Source organism: Labrus mixtus, chromosome 1 (assembly GCF_963584025.1).
Source record: "Labrus mixtus chromosome 1, fLabMix1.1, whole genome shotgun sequence".
NCBI classification, from domain to species: domain Eukaryota; kingdom Metazoa; phylum Chordata; class Actinopteri; order Labriformes; family Labridae; genus Labrus; species Labrus mixtus.
In genome coordinates this window covers 34145990-34170472 of record NC_083612.1, presented here as the reverse complement: position 1 = coordinate 34170472, position 24483 = coordinate 34145990, and the positions used below count along the sequence as shown (strand labels likewise).

The following is a 24483-nucleotide window of genomic DNA, read 5'->3' as shown; positions in this document are numbered from 1 at the left end:
CCACTCCTCAGTTGATACCATGATTGTGTTGTACTACACGTAGCATGGATTTAACGGTTAAAAATGTCATCACTGCGTCACACTCTGTCACCTGTCTGCCACCTCTACATCATTCTTTTTAAGTCATGTCTTGCCTCATGAGACCCCCCCAGTCTGACAGTCTCCTCCTGTGAGGTACATGTGTGAACAACCAACTCAGTAAGATTTCAGGGACAGTCTACCTAAAATGTTCTAGAGGTTTTTCAGGAGTGTTTGAATCTGACATCTGACCAAAACAAGAAGTGTTAGTGGACGGACATTTAATCTATTCAGGATTATTCTGCAGCCATTACTACCTGTTTCACTGCTGCAGGCCTGAGGGATCTGATTCAAAAACTTTTTGTGCCTATTAGACATTTGGACCCATCAATATGTGACAAATAGGATAATATATGTTTGGACTTTTGTGTAGAGTTAACCTGAGTGATGTCTGTGTTGTTTCCTGCAGTTCTTTGCCTGCCTCGTCATCCTGTTCGCCTGTGAAGTAGCAGCTGGAATCTGGGGCTTCATGCACAGAGACACTGTAAGACCACGCACACACTAATGGGTTTATATAAGTACACACTATAGAGACAACAAGTACAGGTTATAACTGTACTGGCTTCATTTTAGCATTCTGAATCTAACGTCTCAAAAAGACAGAACCCATGTTGGTTTGAGGAGGTTTCAGAGGTCTCCAGGTTTCTTCAGTGAAGATGTAGTTAACTATCAGCTCCAGTTTTTACTTCCTGTGCATTCCCATCACAGAGACTGGAATTATTTCCAGGGTCCCGTTGTTCAAAAGTAATCCAACAGGATTCAAGACCTGGTCCAAAGTGAGCTGGATTACCTGATCGTTGGTAGAAGAAAAAAAAGTTGATCACCAAATCAGGATCCTTTTTATCCTCAGAAAACTGTTTGAGCAAGATTTTTTTTCATCAACCGTTATCCAATCAACCATCAAAGATGATTTAAACAATATTAACTATACTGCTCAATCAGAGACACAAGTCTGCGCTAAGTTTGTAAAACTTTAAAGTCTTGATTTTAATCAATCAATCAATCAATTTTTATTTGTATAGCGTCAACTCATAACAAGTGTTATCTCGAGACACTTTATAAGAAGCAGGTAAAATACCTTACTCATTGTCTGTTAACATTACAAAAGAGCAGGTAAAAAGACCTTACTCATTGTTATGTTACAAAAAGCAGGTAAAAGACCTTACTTATTGTTATGTTACAAAAAGCAGGTAAAAGACCTTACTTATTGCTATGTTACAAAGATCCGGCCTATCCATCATGAGCACTTTAGCAAAGCAGCAAAAGTTACAGTGGTAAGAAAAAACTGTCTTATTAAAAGGCAGAAATCTTCGGCCGGATCCCCGGCTCATGACGAAACAGTCTTCACAGGCCTAGACTGCGCCGGGCTTGGAAAGGGATAGGGGGAGAGATGGGATAATCTCCTTTTCTTTCTCTGAGCGAGCACTTAAACAATCCACTAAACCAGAAGTTTATAATATTTCAATGTCAATATTTCTAACAATGGTTTGATGCTAACATGAGCTGATCTAACGGCAGCTTACTAGGTTATCATGCACGTCCCTCCATATGTCCCTATGAATTTCCCCTGTCCTTTGTCCCGTCAGTTCCTGACCAGTTTGTAAGTGTTGAGTGATGAAATGTACTTTTGTCCATTCTTGAATATTACATTGACTATTTCACTGACAAATGAATGACACCTTGCATGAGAAATGCCACTGCATATTTGTCGCGAAGCAAACACAAACATGTCTGTTTTTCAGGTTTGGTTCAGAACAAGAATTAATTTGAAATCTGTAACAAAAACCAGGTTTTCTTTTTACAATCACATGTAGCGTAGCCTTATCAGAATCCTGATTAATTAGCACTCGTCCATCTGACGTAGTGCCCTTATCATACAGCAGCGACTGAACCTAACTGATAGAAATGTGAGCGTGACAACAAGAAACATGGGAGAGAGGTACGAGTGTGAAGGTGATCTAACCCTTATTATTTCCTTGTTATTTCCTGTTCCAGGTGTCGAAGGAGATGATGAACTACTACGACTCTGTGTACGACAAGGCCATGACACAAAGTCTGACTGAAGATAAGAAGCAGGCGGCTGCCTCTGTGCTCAAGGTCTTCCATGAGACGGTAAGACCATACACTGTAAAATATAAAGAAAGATTAGATTCAATTAAATGTATGTTTTCTTGCACTGAGCATCTCTCCTTTGCAAGATGACCCGCTCCAAATCTCAATTCATAGCCCGCATCAGATCTATCCTGCTTTTCTAACGAGAGTACAGACGGACACACTTCATATGAAGTCCACTGAACTCAGTTTCTGAGGGAAGAATTTCTCCAGTGATTGTCAAGATATTTTGAAGTTTTCTTTGTAAGCTGCCTCACACTCACGTTATTCTCGTAAATGTCACAGTCTCATGAGAATTTAAAGTCACAAAAAGCCCCCAAATATTTTTAAAATCAGTGACTCTTTACACCTCTAATATTCATGCAAAGTAAAAATAGATATTAATTTTATTTACAAAAGAAGGTACAGAAAAAGGCAGGGTTGGTCATTTTCTCCAGATATTTTTTTTTTTTTAAGATTTTGGTTGAAGTTGTCTTTAGGTCCTGACAGAAATTAATAACTCAGGTTCTATGAAAAAGGAACAAAGAAAACCCGTCATCTGTAGCAGTTTGTAAGCCTGTAAAAACTTTGACCAATGTCTGCCACGAGGTACCAATCTGATGAACCAATCAGACGCTTCCCTGTCTCCCTGCTCCTTCTCTACACCTTGTGTGCACTAGCCCACACTCAATGAGTCAGGAGACGAGGTAGTTTCAATCGGGCGATGAGCTGAGGACCGCTTCTGGAGAAACGGCGCTCGTGCACATAAGTGAGGGGGCGTGGCTTTTGAGGGAGCACAGAGGGAATGCTACTTTCAAAATCATGCTAGTTTTTTTAAAATGACCAACCCTGCCTTTAAAGAACAAAACTGTCACGTTTGTCTTTAATACCAAAAGAACTCAACTTTTCTAAATTGATGTTAGCTTGTTGCTCACTGTGAGCAGAGGAACAGACTAAGAAGACCAGCAAGATAATCTGTGTGTGTGTGTGTGTGTGTGTGTGTGTGTGTGTGTGTGTGTGTGTGTGTGTGTTTCAGCTGATCTGCTGCGGTAAAGGACATGGCTCTTCTATTTTCACACGCTTAACAGACGCGGCCGGCGTGACCGACCTCTGCCCCTCCAGTGGAACCACAGTGGTGAGTGTGATCATCCAGATTCACCGATGTATAACCACAAACATACAGCTCATCACTTTACTGTTTACTGACATGTTGAGATGGTCTTGTTCTAAAGCAAGCACAGCATGAAGACACTCATCATGAAGTGAATATATGATCAACTGGATCATATTTGTATTTAAACACTGTTTATCTCAGTAATCACACTCCAGCTGTACTCTTTTGAATCAGGTCTGAAACTGTGAAATGATACTGAGATACCAATAAGCCGGATGAGAGCGGTTCACTGACTGACGTCCCTGTCACTGTTTTTCTCTGCAGAGCTGCCACAGCAGGATCCAGGAACTGTTCTCAGATAAGATTTATCTGATCGGTATTGCCGCTCTGGTGGTCGCTGTTATCATGGTGAGAACAGGAAGCTGCACTAGCAGTCATCAAAGCTCTAAGAACATGATGTGTTTCTTCTTTAATTTACCTAAAAGCAGGGACAGGTAGTCTGTGTTCTGGGGGAAAATAACTATTAATGAAGTCAAAAAGATGCTGGTTAGGTTTTCCTTCAGCTTTCTTCTTCTCATTCATTGAGCCTCAATAAAAAAAAGTTATGCTGCCATGGCTGTAAAGAGCTGTAAAGAGCACACAGTGTGACTGACAGATACTTCATTAACCACATGTGTTTGACTTCATGGACAGTAAAAGAAGCTGATGTGTTACTGAATTGATTGAGTGATTCTGCTCTAGCTTTCACAGCTGATCTAAGTGTGGACCTGTGTTCATTTTGGCTGCTATTTTAGATTTCATTTCATGTTCAACATACATCAAAAAAGATTTGTGTTGCACGACACAAGAGCTGATGGTCTACAGCTGAAGCCGGGCTCAGGCTTCAGGATAATCGGGCTGATTTCTGCCTCCCGAGATTTTTTATTTTTATTTTTTTATATAGGTGCAATAGAGTGACAAACTGGTGATATACTGTATACATAATAAATGAGGCACAAAACAAAACAAACAGACAAGGTCAGGACAACGACTCCAAAATACAGTAAAAAAACAAAAACAAATAAAGACAGCAAAATACTAAGACATCAATAGCCACACATCAGACTACAACCAGCAAAGACATTACAAAACTATATGAAATACCTAATAAAGGATACAAGAAGTGAAAGAAGCGATAGAGAGAAAGAGAGAAGGGGAGGGAGAGAAGGTGCTTTGTAAGGGAGAAAGTTGAGCAGTGTGTATGGTATGTGTTGAATATGTTGATGTTCAACAATGTTGTGGTGTGAGAGGTGAGACTTTGTGTAATGATTATGTTTTAGCGGTAATTGACTGCAGCTGGGGTTTTGGGTTGCTCCTAACTTGAGCCTGCTTGGAACAGATTATCTTACCAGATTTTCTTGTAGCGTGAGTTGTGTAAAGATCCAATCTTCACGTCGGTCTTCGATCTGTTCTGAGATCGTCGAGGATGCCATGATTTATATTAAACATGTTTGATATTTAGGATTTAAAATCTTGACGATTACATCGTAAAAGGGTCTGGCAGAAGTTGTGGGTGTGACTACAATAACCGTGAGAGACAATGGAGGAAAGTAATGAGTGGACAGAACTGGTGAACGGCGGCAGGATGCAACCCGCACAGGTGTACCAGACAATTATAACTCATCTGACAGTTACAGCCTCACCTAGAGCTCTTGATGAAGAATACACAATCCATGTTGTTCCCGTCTCCCCACTATTTTATTTTTTTTAATTTTTTTTGACCAACTTTTTATTTTTTTTGACAGTCTTTACAGGTGTATATCATCCAATAAATTCATTTGGTAGTCATTCATATGTCCATTTCATTGTCATAATAACAATGCAAATAAAATACAAAAGAAGAGGATGACAACACAACCCAGCAAACCTGGAGTTTTAATAGCCCCCCCCCTTCCCCTCCCATGGGTCTTGTATTTTAAATATACATAGAAGCATTTACAGTAAGTCTAAAAAAAAAAAAAAAAATTATATAGGCAGCTCAAATTAACAAAAAATAAAAGGACAAATAATAATGATAGCAATAATGGGATTAAACATTTAAATACCACAGTGTAGTTGAGAAAGAGAAAAACAAAACTATTCCTTACTATTTCTTTACCCCAAACTTGTTTATTTGTTGTTGTTTATTTCATCTCTGCACAAAGCATAATCCCAAAATTTCACCGCCGGCTCAATTCAGGCTTACGTGAGGTCACGTGAACTGTTGCGTTCCTTCACCAGACACAATAATCTTTAAAAAATGCTGTAGTATGTGATGTGCCATGATTGTGAGTGTTTGCATTAGCACACATTCTCTGAAAAGTGGAGCAGGTAAAAAGGTCTTATAATTGGGGGGTTTGTAGAAAGGCACATGTCAGTGTTCAAAAAACATGTTCAAGTGTATTTTGCATGATATGTAACCTTTAAACATCTTCTCCTGTCTTTGTGTTCCTCCTGCAGATCTTTGAGATGATCTTCAGCATGGTGTTGTGCTGCGGGATCCGTAACAGCCCGGTGTACTGAAGCGTCTGACCACCAGTCGGCTCGCTGATGAAGGAGGGACGACCTCGCCGTCTGTCTCAGTGTTGTTGTTTTTTTTTTCTTGTTTTTTTTTTTTTCTTTTATAAGCAGGAGATGTCACATATATTGCTTGCTGGATTTAGTTAGCTCTGTGAGACGATGATGTAAGCCATCCTCCATGGAGCATTTTAAACGACACTGTCTATGAAGTTTATGTTAGTCACAGATGCTGTTCTGCATATTTAACCCATGCTATCCTAACCTGATAGATCTTATATCACACTGTCACACCTGAGTTACACACACCTGTCCTGGTGCTCTAATCCTTTGACTTGTTTACTGCTTTCTATTCTTGGTTTTATGGATGTTTTTTCACTGTTTTATGTATAAACTGTATATAAATATATATATTAACAGTGCTTTATGACTGCCTGAGCATGGAGGTTGTATTACACTCTGCCTACACTCTTTGCTTGTCTGTGTTGCTCCAGACTGAACCAGGTGATGCGTCTGTTTCACATCCACATTGCTGTGTGGCGTCTGCACCAGCTGACGATGGGAGGAGTTTATCCTGGAAGCTGCTCAGTCACTCACTCAAACCTTCAAATTATTCTCCCTTAGTTGACTTAATCCTTTCAATTAAAATAAGTTGCATCCCTTTGAATAAAGTCATGTCCTTACTAGCCTAACTTAGGCATCCAAAACTCACAAATTCAGCCTATTGGTCTCAAAATCTGCAACATTTCAAATGAAGTCAGGAGAAACAGGAAGAGGAACTCTTGATTGTTTCAGCTCAGGGTTGTGTTTGAACTACAGTCTGTAAACCTCCTCTGATGTGATCTCTCTGAGAGTATAAGTTAACTGATAAAAGAGAAGTCTAAAGGAGGGCAATTAAAAGCTCTTACACAACTTGTGCGTTTTTACATCAGTCCACACGTCGCTCGCTGCCTGCAGACGACACAGGGTGAAACTCCAGCCTGTGGTCAAACAGAGACCTGGTTTTGTTTTTTCCTCGTCTGGTTCAGTCTGGTCCTGTCTCATCGTTCTGTCCCGCCAGCTTCACAGCGAACTAACCTCCTCATCGTCATCCTTCATGTAACAACTGATCACCGGTGGTTTGCTGTCCTGCTAATTTAGCTTATCTGTTAGTTTGACCCTGAATGCTCTCCAGAAACATGTTTGAACGGGTGTGTTTAGTGTGCACGTGCAGAAAAGAACAGGAGCAGACACATTAGGATGAACCTGTGGGAATACTGGAACTTTTTTTTTTGGGTGCAGTCGTGTCCGCAGAGTTATTAAATCAACAGGAGGAAGAAATTCATTAAACATTTATTTGGGGGGATTTCTCAGACGTCAGGGCGTCGAATTGCCTCATGGTACAGAGGCTGTAGTCCTCACATGAGGGCTTCTGTGTTCGATTTAGATCCTCCCAACACTTTAGAAAAGGTCAAACCAAACTCCTTTTTTAAAAAAAAACAATACTTGTTTGCTTATTGTCTTGCAAACCTGACAAATCACCAATTTCAGACTTTTTACAAATCTGCATCATGATGGAGTCGTTTCAGCATCCTTTCAACCTGTTTACTGTAATTAAATCCTGTTTATTTTGGGTTCAGGGCGCTATAACAAGCCTGATTTTAGCTGACTGACGACTTCATTCAAACAAATGTTTGTACCAAATAATTTGAGCGGACCTTAAAGTTGCTCGTTGAAGTCACAAACCCGGACTATAAGAAATAGTTCCAGTCTGCAGGTAATGCATAACCTTCAGGAGTTGTTAGGGGCGCTCATGGTTTTGTGTCTGCTCTCTGTGAGTCCGTTTCACCCTCTCAGGTTGATTGTTGTGCTGACTTTAGTCTTGTTTAGTTTCAGGCAGCGCAGTCACACTAACACCTTCACTCTCACCTGCAGGATCACACCATGCCGCTCATTCACTCCCACACACACACAGGCTGGAAAAATCCTCTGTCCTGAGGTCTGGTCCTGCTCGTCTCATTTTAACGCTACACACACACACACACACACACACACACACACACACACACACACACACACACACAGTCCTAGCATCAACATCATCCTGTGTAACCTTTCATACTATCACTAAAACCTTGTCTTGTTTAACATCTCATACTTAAACTGAGAACCAGTAAAAGTGTCTTGTAATATTTACAGCTCTGATGTATTGTACTAATGAATCATGAAGGCTGTAGAGAGACAATGTATGCCTTTTTTCCTCTTGTATTGTGATAACTTGTCTGGTACGTTGTAAAGGAAGTCTGCACAGAGAGGGGAGGGGTTATTGTGTGGCAGTGCGGACTGAGAGGAAATCGAACCTTCGCCCCGTCAGTTTCTCTGACAGACTGTCCATGATGCTGCCTTTTTGATCCCCCTGCCACTTTAAGCTGACCCCTCTCTGCTCCTGTAGACTTTGGTTTGCCCAGATATAAAGGGATTAAATGTTCTTTACAAATAAAGTCAGAGGGTCGTTGTCTTTTTTGCTTTTTAGAGTTCTATGAAAAGTAATAATAATAATAATAATAACTTTATTTATATAGCACCTTTTAAAAACACAGGTTTACAAAGTGCTTTGACAAACAGCTAAAACAAGAACAAACTAAAGCAAACACAGAAGAACATAAACAACAACAAGAACATAACAAACGCAAAATACTAAAAATAATTAAATACAATTCAACAGAAAAGAACCCAAAGTGCACGATACCCAACAGACATATATAACCAGACCATCACAAGAACCATCATAAGAACCCAGACAACACAAGAACCATCATAAGAACCCAGGCAACACAAGAACCATCATAAGAACCCAGGAAACACAAGAACCATCATAAGAACCCAGACAACACAAGAACCATTATAAGAACCCAGGAAACACAAGAACCCAACAACACGAGCTGAGACCAAGAGGAGCAAAGATTTAAAAAGATGTAAGAAACTAAAAGAGATAAAAGCAAATCAAAAGATAACAGCAATAAGAAGGTAAGAGCAGTAAAAGAAATAGAAACAAGTGGTTAAAGGATCAAAAAAAAAAAAGGAGTTCAGGAAGATATCAATGAAGTTAAAACCTACAGGAAAGCTGAAATGTGGTTGAAAACTTTGAAAAGCATTTGGTTCAGTTAAAAGATGAAAAAAGTGCAGGAAGTAAAACTCCAGGTGACGCCAGGTGCTCTTGAAGATAAGAATATTATCTTAGGAGGGAAGCCACAGGGCTCCTAGATATAAAACCCACTGATCAAAATGCATTATTGCACTTTGGAACATATCAAAGATAAAATATGGAGAATTTTAAAGGTTAAGAAGGATATGTGACCAGGATTCAGATTCCCGTATACAGTCACAGTACATGTCAAATAGGTTCTTGAAGAAATCGTACAATAAGAGCTCTATATATCTTCAAAGCTCAGGAAAAAAAACTGCATGGATGAGATGTCATCACATCCTGCAGCAATTTAATACACAGAGAAAAGACCCTTATATGTGGTCACACGTTAAAGTATACAGGCTCGAAAGGTTAGACAAACTATTCTACATCCTTATGAATGATCCCTCTTTAAAGGAGACACCTCAGCTCCCTCCTAGTTTTTATCACAAACAAGCTCCGCCCATCAAGGATAGACTTACTCCTACTACCTGCCAGCTAGGAAGAAATCAAATTAACTGAGAAATACAACAACCTGACGGGACCTTTGAACGCCTGCAATCTGCCTGTAAACACTGCTCCAACATCATACAACAAAAACATGTTATTGATCTAAATGCATGAAAACAAACAATTGTTAAACTATAACTCTATGATGTAAATGCTTATTGTAGACAGTCATGACTCAGAGAGATATTTACAGATTCCTGCTGTATTTCTGTGTAAAATGTTTCACATTCTTCCTTTAATGTGTCTAATGATGGTTTGTTTATGTGAGTATGTTGAGATGTGCATGTTTAAACATGTATATGTGTACGTGTATGAAGCCTATATGCAACCTGCAGTATGTGTATATGTAGTTTTATGCATGAATGTATTTTTTTTTAGATTTTTGTAAAGCTAACACTATTTATATCTGTGTTTTGTATCTATGACCAAAAACTTGTCATATTGATACACTGCTGTTGTAATTCCTCCTCCAGGCCACTTTTAAATGTCCTGATTAAATAAAGGCATTTTAACAATATCCTTAGCTCTAGAGAGAATGTCTGGAGATATTGGTTATATTTGGTTGGCCTAGTTTAAATAGTTTTTGAGTAACTCAGAGTATTAATCAGAACAGTTTGCATTCTCAAACTCTCAGTTTCACCAGCAGGTTCTCCCTTAATGGAACTTACTGTACAAACCTCATTTTACTTTGAATAACTCTCCCCTGTGGAACAACACATTCTTATATACCCCTGATTATTCAGAAGTCATTTTTAATTATTATTTATTTAATAATAATAAAGTTTTTTAAGAACTTGGATGGATAAACTACTTTGGGCTGTATCACATTTAACATTAAGTTTCTCAGTTATAGAGTTTTTTTGTGATAAATTGGATTTTAATGTGCATTTAAAGAATCTAAAAAGTAGATAAAAGTATTCAAAGCCAACCTCTTGAAGAAAACGATGACACTGATTATAGTGCATTCAAATGTTGTGTCTGCGAGGTCACTTGGTGTTGAAGGTGTCAATCAGTTCACAAACAGGTTAATCGGATCTGTTTTATCACTAGCTTTACAATAGCCTGTTATCCTAATCAGATGTGAAATAATAGTTCCTGCAGGAAAACAATGATAAAGAAACTCAGAAAGTGTATTATTACCACATGTTATCTTGTATTCATCAGCTGGTCATCAGTGGTTTATTTCAGGTTTGCTTTGGTTTGAAATACATTAGGTAAATAGACATATTTTATATGTTACAGTTTCCCTCCAATGTTCTGATTTATTTCATTTAACTGATAAAAATTGACTTTTCCTCGTTAGTAAACAATAGCCTATAGAAATAGCTTAAGCCTGAGTGCATAGGCTATGTTTCTTATAAGCTATTCAAATGTCGCCACCACATTTCAAGTAGTTTAATTGAGGAATATGTTGATTTTTTTTTCATACAGTCGGCTTGTAGCAGCAGGAGAAAGTTGAATTGTTGAAATGTGTGCCTGAATATTTGTATTTGGAAAATTGGACCGCTTTGCTTTGCCCGCTCGGTCTTTAGCTGTGCGCGTCCCCGCGAAGAGTACGCGGCCCTCTTCACGTCACACGCATGCAGCTGTGACGTCACATACATGCGGCGCAGTGCTGCTGTCCACAGTGCAGCAGGATCTCCTCTGAAGTCTCTGCAGTCGTTTGTAAGGTTTTAATGTTTCAGCCTGAGAGTTTAATGTGTCACGACGTGTCCACACGAGTTAATGTTTAACTTCTGGAGAGTGGCATGACGTTAAAACACGACGTGCATGTTGAAATCAGTCCGAACAGACCGCCTGAACTGAACACCACGGAGGAGTTTAAATCACCTTTCAGGTTTAGTTTATATAAAGTTTAAAGAAGAGGATGTCCGCTCTGAGAGCTGCTAAACAGGCTCTGAGGAGAGAAATCAAGCGACGGGTCTCAGCTCTGAGTGAAGAGGAGAAACTACGACAGTCTCTGGTGGTTTCTCAAAAGGTAAAAGAAACACCGACAGCAACTATTAAAAACATTAAAACATGTAGAGTTACACTTTATATTCAGCTATTAGCTTTTCTAGATAAGTTAAACACCAATGCAATGTTAGTTTTTCTCATCAGCTTTTTCCAGAATGATCTTTTCAGTGATTACTCAGTTTAACATTTATATTATTATTATATTATTTATATTTTATTTAGGTCAATCACAAGTCTATGTGTAATCTATCTTCTTCCAAACACGTGACACAGCTTTAATGTTGCAGGTAGATTTAATTTATAGTCTTTATGGAAAATCGAAAACTTGATGAGAAAGTCAGACTACCCCTGCCAAAGTTTTCCGTGAAGTTATGTAACAGTTGTGGATCAAATTAATTATTACACTGTCCACTTTGCTTAAAGAGACTTGTACTGTTAGATACATAATAAACACACTCACACAGTTCAGTTTGTGCCATGTAGATTTTTACTCATAACTCAAAGATATTAGCAAAAGTTAAAGTAATAACAGTCCTAACAGCAACATCTGTGGCTGAGACTTGAAGCAATGGCATTAGGTAAAAAAAACAAAAACTGCATTACCTAGAGTGTCCACTAGAGGCCGCTCCTTACGGTGCATCAACCCTCATAGAGCCCTGTGTTAAAATGTCCAACTTTAAAGCAGAAATAAACATGTTTACAGCCTGCTACAAAAAAAAAAACAGCTTTAGTCTGTAGCTTTTTTCTCTATTCATTGTCGTGTGGGCTGAAATTTTATAGAAGTCGTTGGCTGCTCTAAATCTGTGGAACAGTTTACCTGTTAATATCAGAACTTGTAAATATTCCTTATAAATCCCGAGCTCCATCAGAGCTGAATTTAACATTATGATAGATGCTAAAAGTTTGTCAGTCCTCTCTGGAGAGTCTCTTTATTTTTACAATATCACACCCTTTAAGACTGAGGTACAGTAAAGACATGAAGACTCAAAGATGACCCAGAGTTAAAGCTCAGAAGCATTTAACACAATCAAACAAACACATGAATGTACTAAAGTGGAGAACAGAATCTTTGAACTCTGCTCATACTCAACCTTGAGGACTTGGACTTGGATAGTGGGGACTTAACTCGGAGTCAGGTAATGGGGACTCAAGACTCGACTCTGACTTGAGTTTTGGTGACTCAACCACAACAAGGATCCCATGATTCATTGTGCACCAATTCAAACGAGATGGTGGACTCTGAAGCGGACGAGTTAAGCCTGTCTCACACCGCAGGATAATCGATTTGAGCTCCGATTCTTCCTTCCTGACAATCTCAGGGTCTCTCCCGACTCAAGGCTGCTCGGACCCGATTCTCTGCTCAGATTATCTTGTAGTGTGAGCGGTACAAAGATCCAATCTTAACGGTGATCGTCGGGGACGCCCCGATTTATTTCAAACATGTTTGATATTTAGAATTTAAAATCTTGACGATTACGTCATGAAAGGGTCCGGCAGAAGTTGTGTGTGACTACAATATAATCACGAGAGACAAGGGAGGACTGTAGTCATGGCGACCAGTGGCAGGACGCCGCTGCCGTTCTTTTTTTTCTCGGTACAGATCATCAGTGCAGCACTTTTCTGAAACTTGTATCCATATATCTACGATTGTATCAACTTTCCTCTATCCTACAACAACTTCCACTTCCTTTTCTTTCACCAACCATCGTCCTTTGTTTTTTTCAAATGAAACTTTATTAACAATTGTCAACGCTCCGTCCCGATTTCACTCGTACAGTGTGAGCTCTCCGGCCGTGCCCGACAATCGGGTCGTACAGTGTGAGCACATAAGGTCTGGTCGGGCGTCGTAAACGATTCAGTCGTACAGTGTGAGCTGACATGCCACCCCGACTTTTATACAATTGGGGAAAAATCACAGAGTGAGTCAGGCTTATTACACTTTAAAATGTAAGTAGCTAGTATCGATTTCAGTCAAACTAGCAAGTTCCATAGCAGCTGTTGAGGTTGCCAGGCGACAGGAGCAGCACTTAAAAACAAAAGGGTAAGGACGGTGACAGGTGGGGACGCACATGGGGAATCCACCGTAGAGCAGACTGCAAACTCAGGAGTCCAGTAGACTGTTATGGGTTCCTACCCTCTGGGTTTCTGATCATTGCTCATTTGAACTTTGCCCTCCTCTGCTTTTTCTTCTAGCTGTTCAGACATCCTAAGTATGTGTCATGTCAGCGGATAGCTGTGTTTCTCAGTATGCACGATGAAGTGCGCACCGAAGAAATCATCAGAGATGTTTTTAAACGGGGGAAGAGCTGCTTCATTCCCAGATATGAGAGCAGCTCCAGTCACATGGACATGCTGCAGCTCAGGAGTGTGGAGGACATGAAGATGCTGCCTCTGACGTCCTGGAACATCCAGCAGCCCGCAGAGGACGACCACAGCAGAGAGGAGGCGCTGTCCGCAGGTGAGGCTCTGCTGTGTTAGAGAGTAGAGAAAACAACAAAGGTCCTTGATAGTGAAAGAATGGGACAAAAGTCCATCTTTAAAACTCCAGTTTAAATGCGAAAACAGCGACACCTTCAGGGCAGAGTGAACCTTTGCACATGTTTGGAGTTAGACCTGTTGGCCCCAAAATTACTAGTGGGTTAAACTAAAATTATTATTATTTTTTTTTTAAAATAAATTTAGGCCTACAAAGACCATTAAATGTTGTGTCTAAGATGTAATGCTGCAGCACACCACTAGATGGGGCTGTAGCTCCAGTTTATGGATCTTCTCTCTGGCTGTACTACCTCAACAGATTCCCCTGCCGATTTGACTCACAGGATCAATACTTCATGACTCCTTGCAGTGGCGCCCCATGAAATGAACGAGGGTGACCTGAGTAGTCGAAGAAGAAGTTAGCAGTAGAGTATATTAGAAGAAGTCAGCGGGGAAAAGGTTAGAGATTCACTTATCACTTTCAAAATTCTAAGGTAGCTAAAAAGAAAAAAACTATTTTATTTTATTTATTTTTATTTAACCTTTAATTAACCAGGTTGGTCCCATTGAGATTAAAAACCTCTTTTTCAAGGGAGACCTGGTCAAGACAGACAGCAGCAAAAACTCAAAGTTACAGACGGAGATACAAAGAGAGACAAAGTACTACATTTTGGATTAAAATAGAAACCATCTATGAGTCATATCTGGGAATCAGTCGTTCAAACAGCCGAGCTAAACACATCGACATCCTATAGAATCTGCTTCCATGTCTTTCATTTTAGATTTAAAAACATTTAAGGACACCAGCTCCTTGAGTTTTAAGTCATTCTGCAACAGATCCCAGGCTGAGGGTGCAGAGTACCAAAAAGCCCTTTTCCCAATTTCTGTCCGAGCGTTTGGAACAGAGAGCATAAAGAGGTCCTGAGAACGCAAAGAATATTATCTGTTTATGCTGACAAGAGGAAAGGTGAAGTACAAACTCCAGCCAGCAGAGAGAGTTAAACCCACCGTGAGGGGGCGGACTACGCCGACCACAGAGTCTTTGTGTTAACCTTGCAGGTTTACGTCTACATGAGTGCACATTTTGCACAAGTGTGAAATTCATCCTTTTCATGCATGCTGTATGTCAGGGATTTCAAAGAGGAACGAAAGCAGACTGTTTATGCAGATCAGTGTTTCTGATTGTCTTCAGTTAAAACCTTATGTTTACCTACACATGCTAGAGGTCTGTACTGACTTATTATTTTCTTTGTCTAATCCTGTACTGTACATGTAAACATGCAGAATGAGAAGTACAATGATTCTCTTACAATATAGAGATTATCGCTGTATTGTGAGACGCTGTGATCCTGCTCAGTCTGAAACTATAACACAGCTCATCAGCAGACAATGACAGGACGAGATATGCTTCCCCTCAGCTTAGATAACTTGTGTTTAATTTGAGTTTTTTAGCAGTTCATTAATACTCAGTGTGTTTAGTCCCAAACTTCACATGCTCATATTGTGAGCTTTCTTTATTCTTCACCTTTAAAATACAACTCAGGCCTGTCCTTTACTATTTTTAGGTGTCAAGGTATGATGATGGTTCTGATCTTAGATTGAATCAGCTGTGATTATGTCAAAGATTCACCAGCAGGTGGCACTGGTGTTGCACTAAAGAGATTTATTTACTGTGTGTATGGTAACTCATTCATACAGTGTGTGTTTGTCTGGACCTCTAAAGGTTAGCAGACATTTCAAACCTTTATAACTCATCACTCTCTGCTCTGACTCAACAGGTGGTCTGGACCTGATCCTGATGCCAGGTCTGGGTTTCGACCGTTCGGGAAACCGTCTCGGGCGGGGGAAAGGTTTCTATGACACCTACCTGGAGCGCTGCATCAGACACCCTAAAGGGAAGCCCTACACCATCGCCGTGGCCTTCAAAGAGCAGCTGTGTGAGGAGATCCCCGTGGACGCCAACGACGTGCTCATCGACGAAATCCTGCACGAGGAAGACGAGTAGCCCTCAATCACCAGAACTTGAACCTGACTGTTTACCTGCCAACGTCAGCCAATGTTTAACCGACCTCGAATGTCGACACTAACGGACTGATTCACTGCAGATACTTTCATGTTTGAGCAGAAATATTACAGCGGGAACATCAAAGCTGTGTTTAGACTGAGGATTCCTCAATACCAGAATCTTAAACTTTGAGATGATTCCAGTCAAAATCAAAGAATATCAACACCTATTTGATACCATGGCAACACAAATACAAATCCTTGACCCCCAATATTGTGCAATTTTGTTTTATTAAATCAAATTAAAGGCAAACTCTGGCACACTATCATGCAAAGTCAGTGCAATGACTTGAATGGGGGGGGGGGACATGAATCCAGTTTATTTATGTATTTATGACTTATCATCAACACATTTTTTCGTGATTCTGTGTCTCATTATTCTGTTCAGAAAACAAGCATTTTAAAAGTTTGTCGTGTTTTCTTGCAGGCAAACCTCAAAAACAATCAACCCTTTTTTTTGGGACAGATCAGCATCATGATGTTTTTATTTCAGCGTCCTCTCATCCCTCTTTATTGTTATTATATCTCAGTGAAATCTGTATTTTGGGTTCAGAGCGCTGCATTAAGAGATTTCAGCCGACTCTAGTGTGAAATGTTAGATTATCTTTGACTTTGCTCTGATCGCTGTTTAAAACGCTCGATGAAAACCCAGCTGTCATTAATGGTAATGTCTCCACCTGTGTTAAGTTAATGTTGTGACACAGGTGTCCTCTCTAATGTGAGAATGTTTTTCTAAAGCGCTCAGCTCCAATTATCTCAGAGCTAATTACCTCTGCTTTGAATTATTCCATCACATCTGTTATAGTTCCTGAAGGATGGAGAATGGTGCATGTCATACCCCTACATAGGGAGGTATCAAGAGAAACCTCAACAACTACAGGCCAGTTTCAAAACTGGAATCTTTTATATATATAATCAATTAAAATACTTTCTCTCCAGAGCGAGTCTTGAGCCGGTGCCCATCAGGGTAGAGCCGGGCACTGAACTGTCACAGCTGTCTCTGAGTGAAAAGTCCTGCTACAGATCACAAACTATGTGAATTGTCCATCAGTATTAACTTATCCATTCATACACATTCACACCCAGCTGATGTAGCATGTGGCTGCAGGAACTGGGGATCGAACCCCTGACCCTCCTGTTGAGAGACGACCTACTCTACCACTGAACCACAGCCACGTTTGTGATGCTGATAGTTTGTTTGGGAAAGCACACAAGCAAACAAAAGAACAAAGAAAATGGCAGCTCCTGCTGCCTCTCTTGAGCTGGTAAAACACCAAAAGGCCCACCTATAGGTGCATGCAGGTCCTCTACCTGCTGTATATAATAACCTCAGGTGACCAAAGTGTTTACACAAACACCAAACAACACCAAAATACTGATAACGCTAAACTCAACATGCCAAACAAATAACTAGAAAAGGAAAATCTAACATAATACCAAAATCAGTATTGCACCCACACACCGCAAGTCACAGTCAACACTCAATAATAATTAAATACATTCAACATTAAACATTAAAGTTTAACACAGTTCTGTACAGTGAGTAAAAGCAGCTTTTACTCCAAAGCATTTGTGCACCAAAAGCACAATCTAATCAGAATTGAATCAGAATCAGAATCTGGGTTTATTGCCAAGTACATTTACACATACAAGGAATTTGACTTGGTGTATTGGTGCTAAACAATTAAGAAGGAAATAAAGCAGAACTAGAAACAACTTAAATAATACAGAATAAGAAGATATTACAATATATAAAATAGAATTTAAAAAATAAAGATAAAAAACACAAGATGTACAAAAGGTGAAATGTAGGAGCTGTGCAGTGGACTATGAGAAAATACCAAAATCAGCATTGCATTGAAGGAACGGTATACACTCTAAAAGCACAATCAACATCTTTTCTACAGAACTTTGAACTTTTCTGTGCAATCCTCTTTTCTCATCAGGGGGCTGCACGCTGGTACAGTGGTAAGCCCGGTCAGAAAGAAGGTTCCTGGTTTGAATCCCCATCTGGCAGCCTGGGACAGGACCTCTCTGACCCCCGAGTGTAGCAGCTCCCTCCAGCAGTCCACAGACATGCTCGTTAGGTTGATTGGTGACTCTTAACTGCCTGTAGGTGTGAATGTGAGTGTGACTGATTATCTGTCTTTGTATGTGAGCCCTGTGATTTACTGGCAACCAGTCCAGGGTGTAACCCCGCCTCTCGCTCAATGACAGCTTGGATTGGCTCCAGCTCCCCCCCCCCCCCCCCCCCCCCCCCCCCCCCCCCGCTATACCCTGAAGAGGATGAGCAGCATAGATAAAAGATGGATGGATGGAAGTGCAACATCACTATTTCAAACTACTACCTTATGTCTATTTACATTGGTACTGTGTATGAATGTTTCTTACTTCTGTGTGTGCCTAAACTTTCTAATTTAAGATTTTATCTTTTGAGCTCCACTTATAGGCTTCAGGCTGTGTAACAGAAGTTTGTTGTACCTGTGCAATGCTAATAAACATATTCCTATTCTAAAAACCTGTATAAGACAAATAAAACACAAAAATATATGAAATTACATATAACATATAATACTATTAAAAACATAAAACACTTACAAAAAATAGATATGTAAAGCTGTACTCAGAACTAATATGAAGGTGTGTGTAATCGATTGATGAAGAATCATCATTAAAAACAGTTACTTAAGAAAAAAAGTATCCTAAAGAGGCAGCAGACGTTTGAAGGAATCAACATTCTGACCACCAACATTGCTATGTTCATGGCTAAACATTAGCCTAGCTTACATTCAGGAGGGTTGGCTAGTTAAACTGAGAGGGCTGCAAAATATATCCAATCAATAAATATTTTCACATTTTCGTTCATCAGATGATTAGGTAGTTCATATTAATCCTATACTTTCACCACGATGGCGAAACACACCCTGAGTTGCTCCAGCACTGTCCTCAGCAAAGAACTAGAAAAGACACGTGCACCTTGCCCTGCACACCCAATGTCTTTGGGGATGTATTTGATTTATTTATTTTTATTTTCTTTGCAATTCTTACGGTTAAAAAATAGTTCATATAGGTAAAAAGTTCCCATTTTAATACAGTTCACCTGCTGACTTATATTCTTTGAGGTTTTATTTACTACCCACTTAGTTCTTTTTTAAAGTGCACCGTCTCCAGTAATCAAAATCTGACACACTGAAAATGAAAATAAACTTTTACAGTTAATCCAATGATTATACAGTCCTCTCCTAATCTTCTGTTATTTCAGGTGAGAGCTTTGTGAACACAGATTGCTCTGTTTGTAAATAAACACATATTGTTTGACATTTAAATGTGAATTCTGTCACTTTGTAGCCAAAGCTAAGAGGTGCAGCCGTCACTCAACAGAGGCATTCTTACAGTAGGTATACTGAACACACACCTGTCCTTCAGGCATCAATAGAAACACACTAACACTAACCTGTTTATTGTCTTCAGCTCTGTCTCTGAACACCTGCTGGTCTGAGAGCGCACACACCTCAGAGCTCCAGGTAGAGACATGCACTGACATTTGATCTCATCAGGAAACACATGAATGCTCTTCAGTAACATCAAAATCCCATATGGTGCATACATAAAGACAAAACAAATAAGTATACATAGAGTTATATACATATTTAAGTTCTGACCCATATTATCAGAACCATGTTTGTCCGATTAGTTGTTTTTTAAGAACTACACAAGACCGCCGGCCACTGCCAGCTCAGCAGCAGAGACATAAGGCCTGAGTGTCGGTGGCGGTGAGGACGAGGAGCCGGGGCCGGCTCGAGCTGGGGCGGACTGGTAGTGTCGGTGCTCTCACTGTTTGTCTATGGACACAGACATAGAGTCTGTTTTCTGACAGGAATATACAAGATCAATTCTGGAAGAAATCTCTGAATCAGTTGAGGAAACCGTATGTGTTGAAGTAAATATGTCTGTAAACCTGACCTTAGTGGGAGTGGCCTGCGGTGTTGTGCATTCTGGGATTTGGTGTCTTTCATCCACAAAAAAGACACTTTCTGACGTTTCTCGGCCAAGAAGGCACCAACTTCAAAATGTATTTCACATTTCTACATATATGACCCGAATCAATACAGATTCATGTTTCAACGGGTGAAGTGTCCCTTTAAACGTTGTAATGATGCTTCCAACGCTTTTGATGGTGTTTACTGTATGTGACTTTGATAGTGGTCTGAGGTCATGTCTTGTGAAGTGCATATGGCTTTACAGCACTAGTTCAACACAGCAGCCTTCAGTTTTCAAAACACGTCTCTGTGCTATTTGACATGGCTGAGGACAATGCCCCCGCAGCAAGAATGTGAGAACGCAGCAGGATGTTATGGAAGGTCCAAGCAGTTTTGGTTGCAACCCCAGGTTATAGGCCTTCATGTCATCCCCCACTCTCTCACCCTGATGTCCAACAATTCACCAAAGTAAATGTGAATCAGGTCTGCCTTGTTTCAGAGTTAAACAGTGGAGGAGGGAGTGAAACGTGTGTGAACTGCTGTGATTTCATTAACACGTTCTCTTCCAAACCCTACCACCTCTCTCCCCCTCCTGAGGAGTGACATCTCACCCTACAGGTCATCTCCAGCTGACCTGGACATCCTGTCTACCCCCCCACCCTCTCTTCCTCTTCATTCACCTCTTTGTACACCAATTCTTCCTCCACGAAAACAATAAAATATCTAGATACAGAACTTAGAGGGTTTTTTTTTCTGATACAGAGAATATATAAACTAATTATTTTGCATGCAGAATTTTGTAAACCCTTGATTTTTAAAGAAACAGTTTGCATAATTATAAGTTTTCTTCAAAGCATCCATATGTAGGAATTTGGTTTGGTGCACTCTAGCGCCCACCAAAGGTCTCTGAGTGTAACTGCGCGGTCAAAAAAACGTGCAAAGTGCTGTTAACTCCATGCTCTCTTAGACAAACAGAGGGCGCAAAGTTGGTAAAGAAGTTGTGAAATAGCCAAAAGAACAATGTTGGCTGACAAGGTTCAGTAATATTACTGCATTGTGTCCAAATATGACTCTGCTAGCGTCTACAGCCTGTTATTTGCAAACTATTTAGACTTTAGACTTTATTGTCCATATGGGGAAATTCTGTTTCACAGTCCCGTTTCTGTCCAACAGAAAATTCCCACCAAAGAAAAGTACATACACAAAACCCAGTGTACAAAACAAGGTTAAACAACAATCCAAAGTACCCACTCTGACCTGTTCAGCGGCAGCTAGAACAGCAGGGATCAGGCTTTTCCCAAGGCGAGCCATCCTGCTTCCTCAGTGCTCTGTAGTATGTGTATGTGTAGTAACTGTAACCATGACGTCTATAGACCGTGGTTAAATCGTTACATTAACATTATCACATGCTAGTTGTGATAGGTTGTACAGCTAACTCGAAAAGCAACAAGGAAAGAGACAACTTGTCGGTGTATAATTGATTTATTTTCTTGTAGGCAAACCTGAGACATAACTTGGGTTTGATTACTTTTTTATCCGAGTAAAGCTGCATAACAACGATGACACAGATGACGATACAACCATAAAGTTACATCAAAATCTGTTATCAATAATATCAGCAGGAAAGTTACATTTTAACCTCTGGCTCGGCCACTCTCTCTTTTCTCTTCTGAGCTTCACCTGTCACGTCCTCTTCCATCTCTTAGCCTCATTCGTTGTTATCAAACAGTATAGTGACGGGCTAACTGGCTTCTTTGTAGCTGAAGGCTGCTGTGTGAACTATAGTGCTGTACACACTGCCAGAGTTACATACAGCACCAAAAGCAGGCGACTGGGGGGCGCTTTGTGGACATGGGACGGACGCCATTCTTCCTGTTGCTAAGTTGTTGCGCTGTTTTTTATTTCTCTAACTAATTTTTCATTTATTTATATTTTTGCTTGTTTTCTCACTACTCCCCACTAAGTTCTGCACTTTAATGCATTACGCTGCCACGAACACATTTCACACCTTTCTAACACACTACCTGAACATAAAAATCATTGCTTGACTTTCATCTCACGTCAATGTATTTTTTCTGTATTGTTGCTCTGTTTCTTTGCTTATGTTTTACTAGTTTGTATCTATTTTGTCCGTTTTATTTATTTTTATTTTTATTTTTATTTTTATTTTTATTTTTATTTTTATTTTTATTTTTATTTTTATTTTTATTTTTTTTATTTTTAGTCTTTGTTTGTTCTCGCTTTAGTTGTCATGTCTATGTCATGTTTATATATTCTTGTTTCATTTTGTTCACCTTATCACCAATAAAAAAAAAATCTAATAAAAAAATCTAATAAATGAGTTGTTGTGCTGTTAGTTCAACATTACAACTACTATTTTAAGTTGGAAAAAATAAATATGACAGGTGCATGCTTCAAAATCTACCTCCTCTTTTCTTTCCCTCACAAACAATCTGAAACTTTTACAGGTCAAACAGGAGCGCATCAAAATGAGACTTGGATTGTAATTACCAATTCAAACCACAGAATAAAGAAATATAGCCCTGGCCTGACCCTTACAAAGACATGCTCTACATAAAGGACTGGCGCATTCTGCAGTTTAGGTTCAACATTAGAGGAAAAGACAGTCAATGATAGATTTTTGACATTTATTTTTAGCACACATTACTCCAGGTCCAAAGCCTGATGGAGCAGCACATTGTGCAGAAAGCAGCAGGTTCTGAATCAAAAGCTGGATGTGATGATAGAGAGTGTTGATGCATGCTGGGACACAGAGTACAAACTGATAAACTGTTTTTTGTGCTTGTCCACAGCTTAAAATGATTATAGTGTGAACATTTACACTGGGACCATCTTCACTCGTTCTGCCCTGTCAGGTCTGGTCCTTTGTGTCTCTGTTTAGTACAAACATTGCACACACACATTAACATGCATCATGCAGACAAGTCTTGACTGTAACACCTCTGCTGCTGGTCTTATTGCTCCCAGCTGAAAGCAGCCTCCAGAGCACACAGTGTTTCATTAAACAGCGTCCCAGTGTTTACAGGACGATGTTTTCTTTCTCTGAAACAACAGCATCCATTTCCACTCAGACCTCACCGCTGACCTTGAGATTGAAAACGCAAGCAGCTTCTTCCTTCTCCAGCCAAGATTCCCTCTGAGCGTGCTCTGGCTCGGTGTAATTACTGCAGCTCTCTGCTCAGGCAGACACGGTGGAGAGATTTCTGGAAACATACAGTGTGTCTGTCTTTTTAGGTTTTTCCTCACAACACGAGTCAGACTGATATAAGACTGAGACTGATACTCTCGTATTATAACACTAGAGATGTTTATTTGTCTAGATGGTCAGGAAAGAGCCATTGTTTTTTTTTTATCAGTGAACATGTATACCTCTCTATCTCTCATTTTGAAAATATGCTATACATTTGATCTCAGGTGTCTTTTTTTTTCTGCCGAGCTAAAATAAAAGGAATACCTCTCCACTTTATAAAAAAAAAATCCTAACTTCGGGCGCTGGTGGCGCAGTGGTTAGTGCGCGCACTCCATGTACAGAGGCTGTATTCCTCCAAGCAGGCAGCCTGGGTTCAAATCCCACCTGTGGCTCTTTTCCCACATGTCATTCCCTACTCTCTATCCACTGTCCTATCTCTACAATAAAGGCACAAAACACCCAAAAAATAAATCTTAGTAAACAGGTCGAGTTGGCTTTCTTTTTTCCCCACTGTCCAACAACATGTATCTGTGACCCCAAAAAAAGATCCAAAGTAAATATTACTGTCAAACGTTTTTTTCTTTGTATTATATAATATATTGTATATGATATTGGGGATATTGAGTATTCCCGATCAATTCTTGATCAATATTCTGCCTTCCTTTGTACATTTATTGGATTCCTTTACTGACCTGCATGCATCATTTTAAGAAACTCAGAATCAAACACAAAAACAATCCTTAAGTTTTATTTGCCTTTATGTTCGGGAGGTTAGCGTTCCAGGATCGCCACTCCACCCTCCTCCGGTCCAAATACGACTGAGCCTGCTACAGGCAGACCCAGACAGGAAGTCAGACACGGGCACATATAGAGAGCATCTGGTAAAATGGAATACCATGTACGGACTCCATTTTATATCCCATCACTTTATCAACAACATGTCAAAAGAGGTACAAAGTGGGAGCGCTGGTGGCGCAGTGAGTAGAGCGCGGGCCCCATGCAAGGAGGCCGTAGTCCTCCAAGCGGGCGGCCCGGGCTCAAATCCCACCTGTGGCTCCCCTCCAGCATGTCCTTCCCTACTCTCTTTCTCCCTGATTTCCAATTCTACCCACTATCCTATCTCTCTAATAAAGACACAAAATGCCCAAAAATAATAATAAAAAAAGAGGTACAAAGTGAACAGCAAATCACCCTCAGAAGGGCAAAGTGTCCTGTTGTTTGCACATTTGTTTCTTTATTCCTGCCTGATCTTGTACTACACCTGTGATCTTGTGCTTTACTCTACTTATTTCCTAATGTAGAC

At 40.0% G+C, this 24483-nt stretch overlaps 2 protein-coding genes across 2 annotated transcripts in view; both read left to right on the top strand.

Moving 5' to 3' along the window:
- Positions 1-8298, top strand: part of LOC132977958 (CD81 protein-like) — a 34713-nt gene extending 26415 nt beyond the window's left edge. The window contains exons 4-8 of the mRNA XM_061042901.1: positions 488-562; positions 2074-2190; positions 3206-3304; positions 3608-3691; positions 5762-8298. Of these exons, the coding sequence (XP_060898884.1) occupies positions 488-562; positions 2074-2190; positions 3206-3304; positions 3608-3691; positions 5762-5824 (438 nt within the window). The 3' untranslated portion in view covers positions 5825-8298. The remainder of the gene's footprint in view (positions 1-487; positions 563-2073; positions 2191-3205; positions 3305-3607; positions 3692-5761) is intronic.
- A 2819-nt stretch (positions 8299-11117) lies between these two features.
- On the top strand, positions 11118-16201 carry mthfs (5,10-methenyltetrahydrofolate synthetase (5-formyltetrahydrofolate cyclo-ligase)). Its single transcript, XM_061042936.1, has 3 exons — positions 11118-11472; positions 13644-13908; positions 15704-16201. The coding sequence occupies exons 1-3, from the start codon at positions 11362-11364 to the stop codon at positions 15928-15930; spliced, it is 603 nt and encodes a 200-aa protein (XP_060898919.1). The 5' UTR covers positions 11118-11361; the 3' UTR covers positions 15931-16201.
- Positions 16202-24483: the final 8282 nt, after the last annotated feature.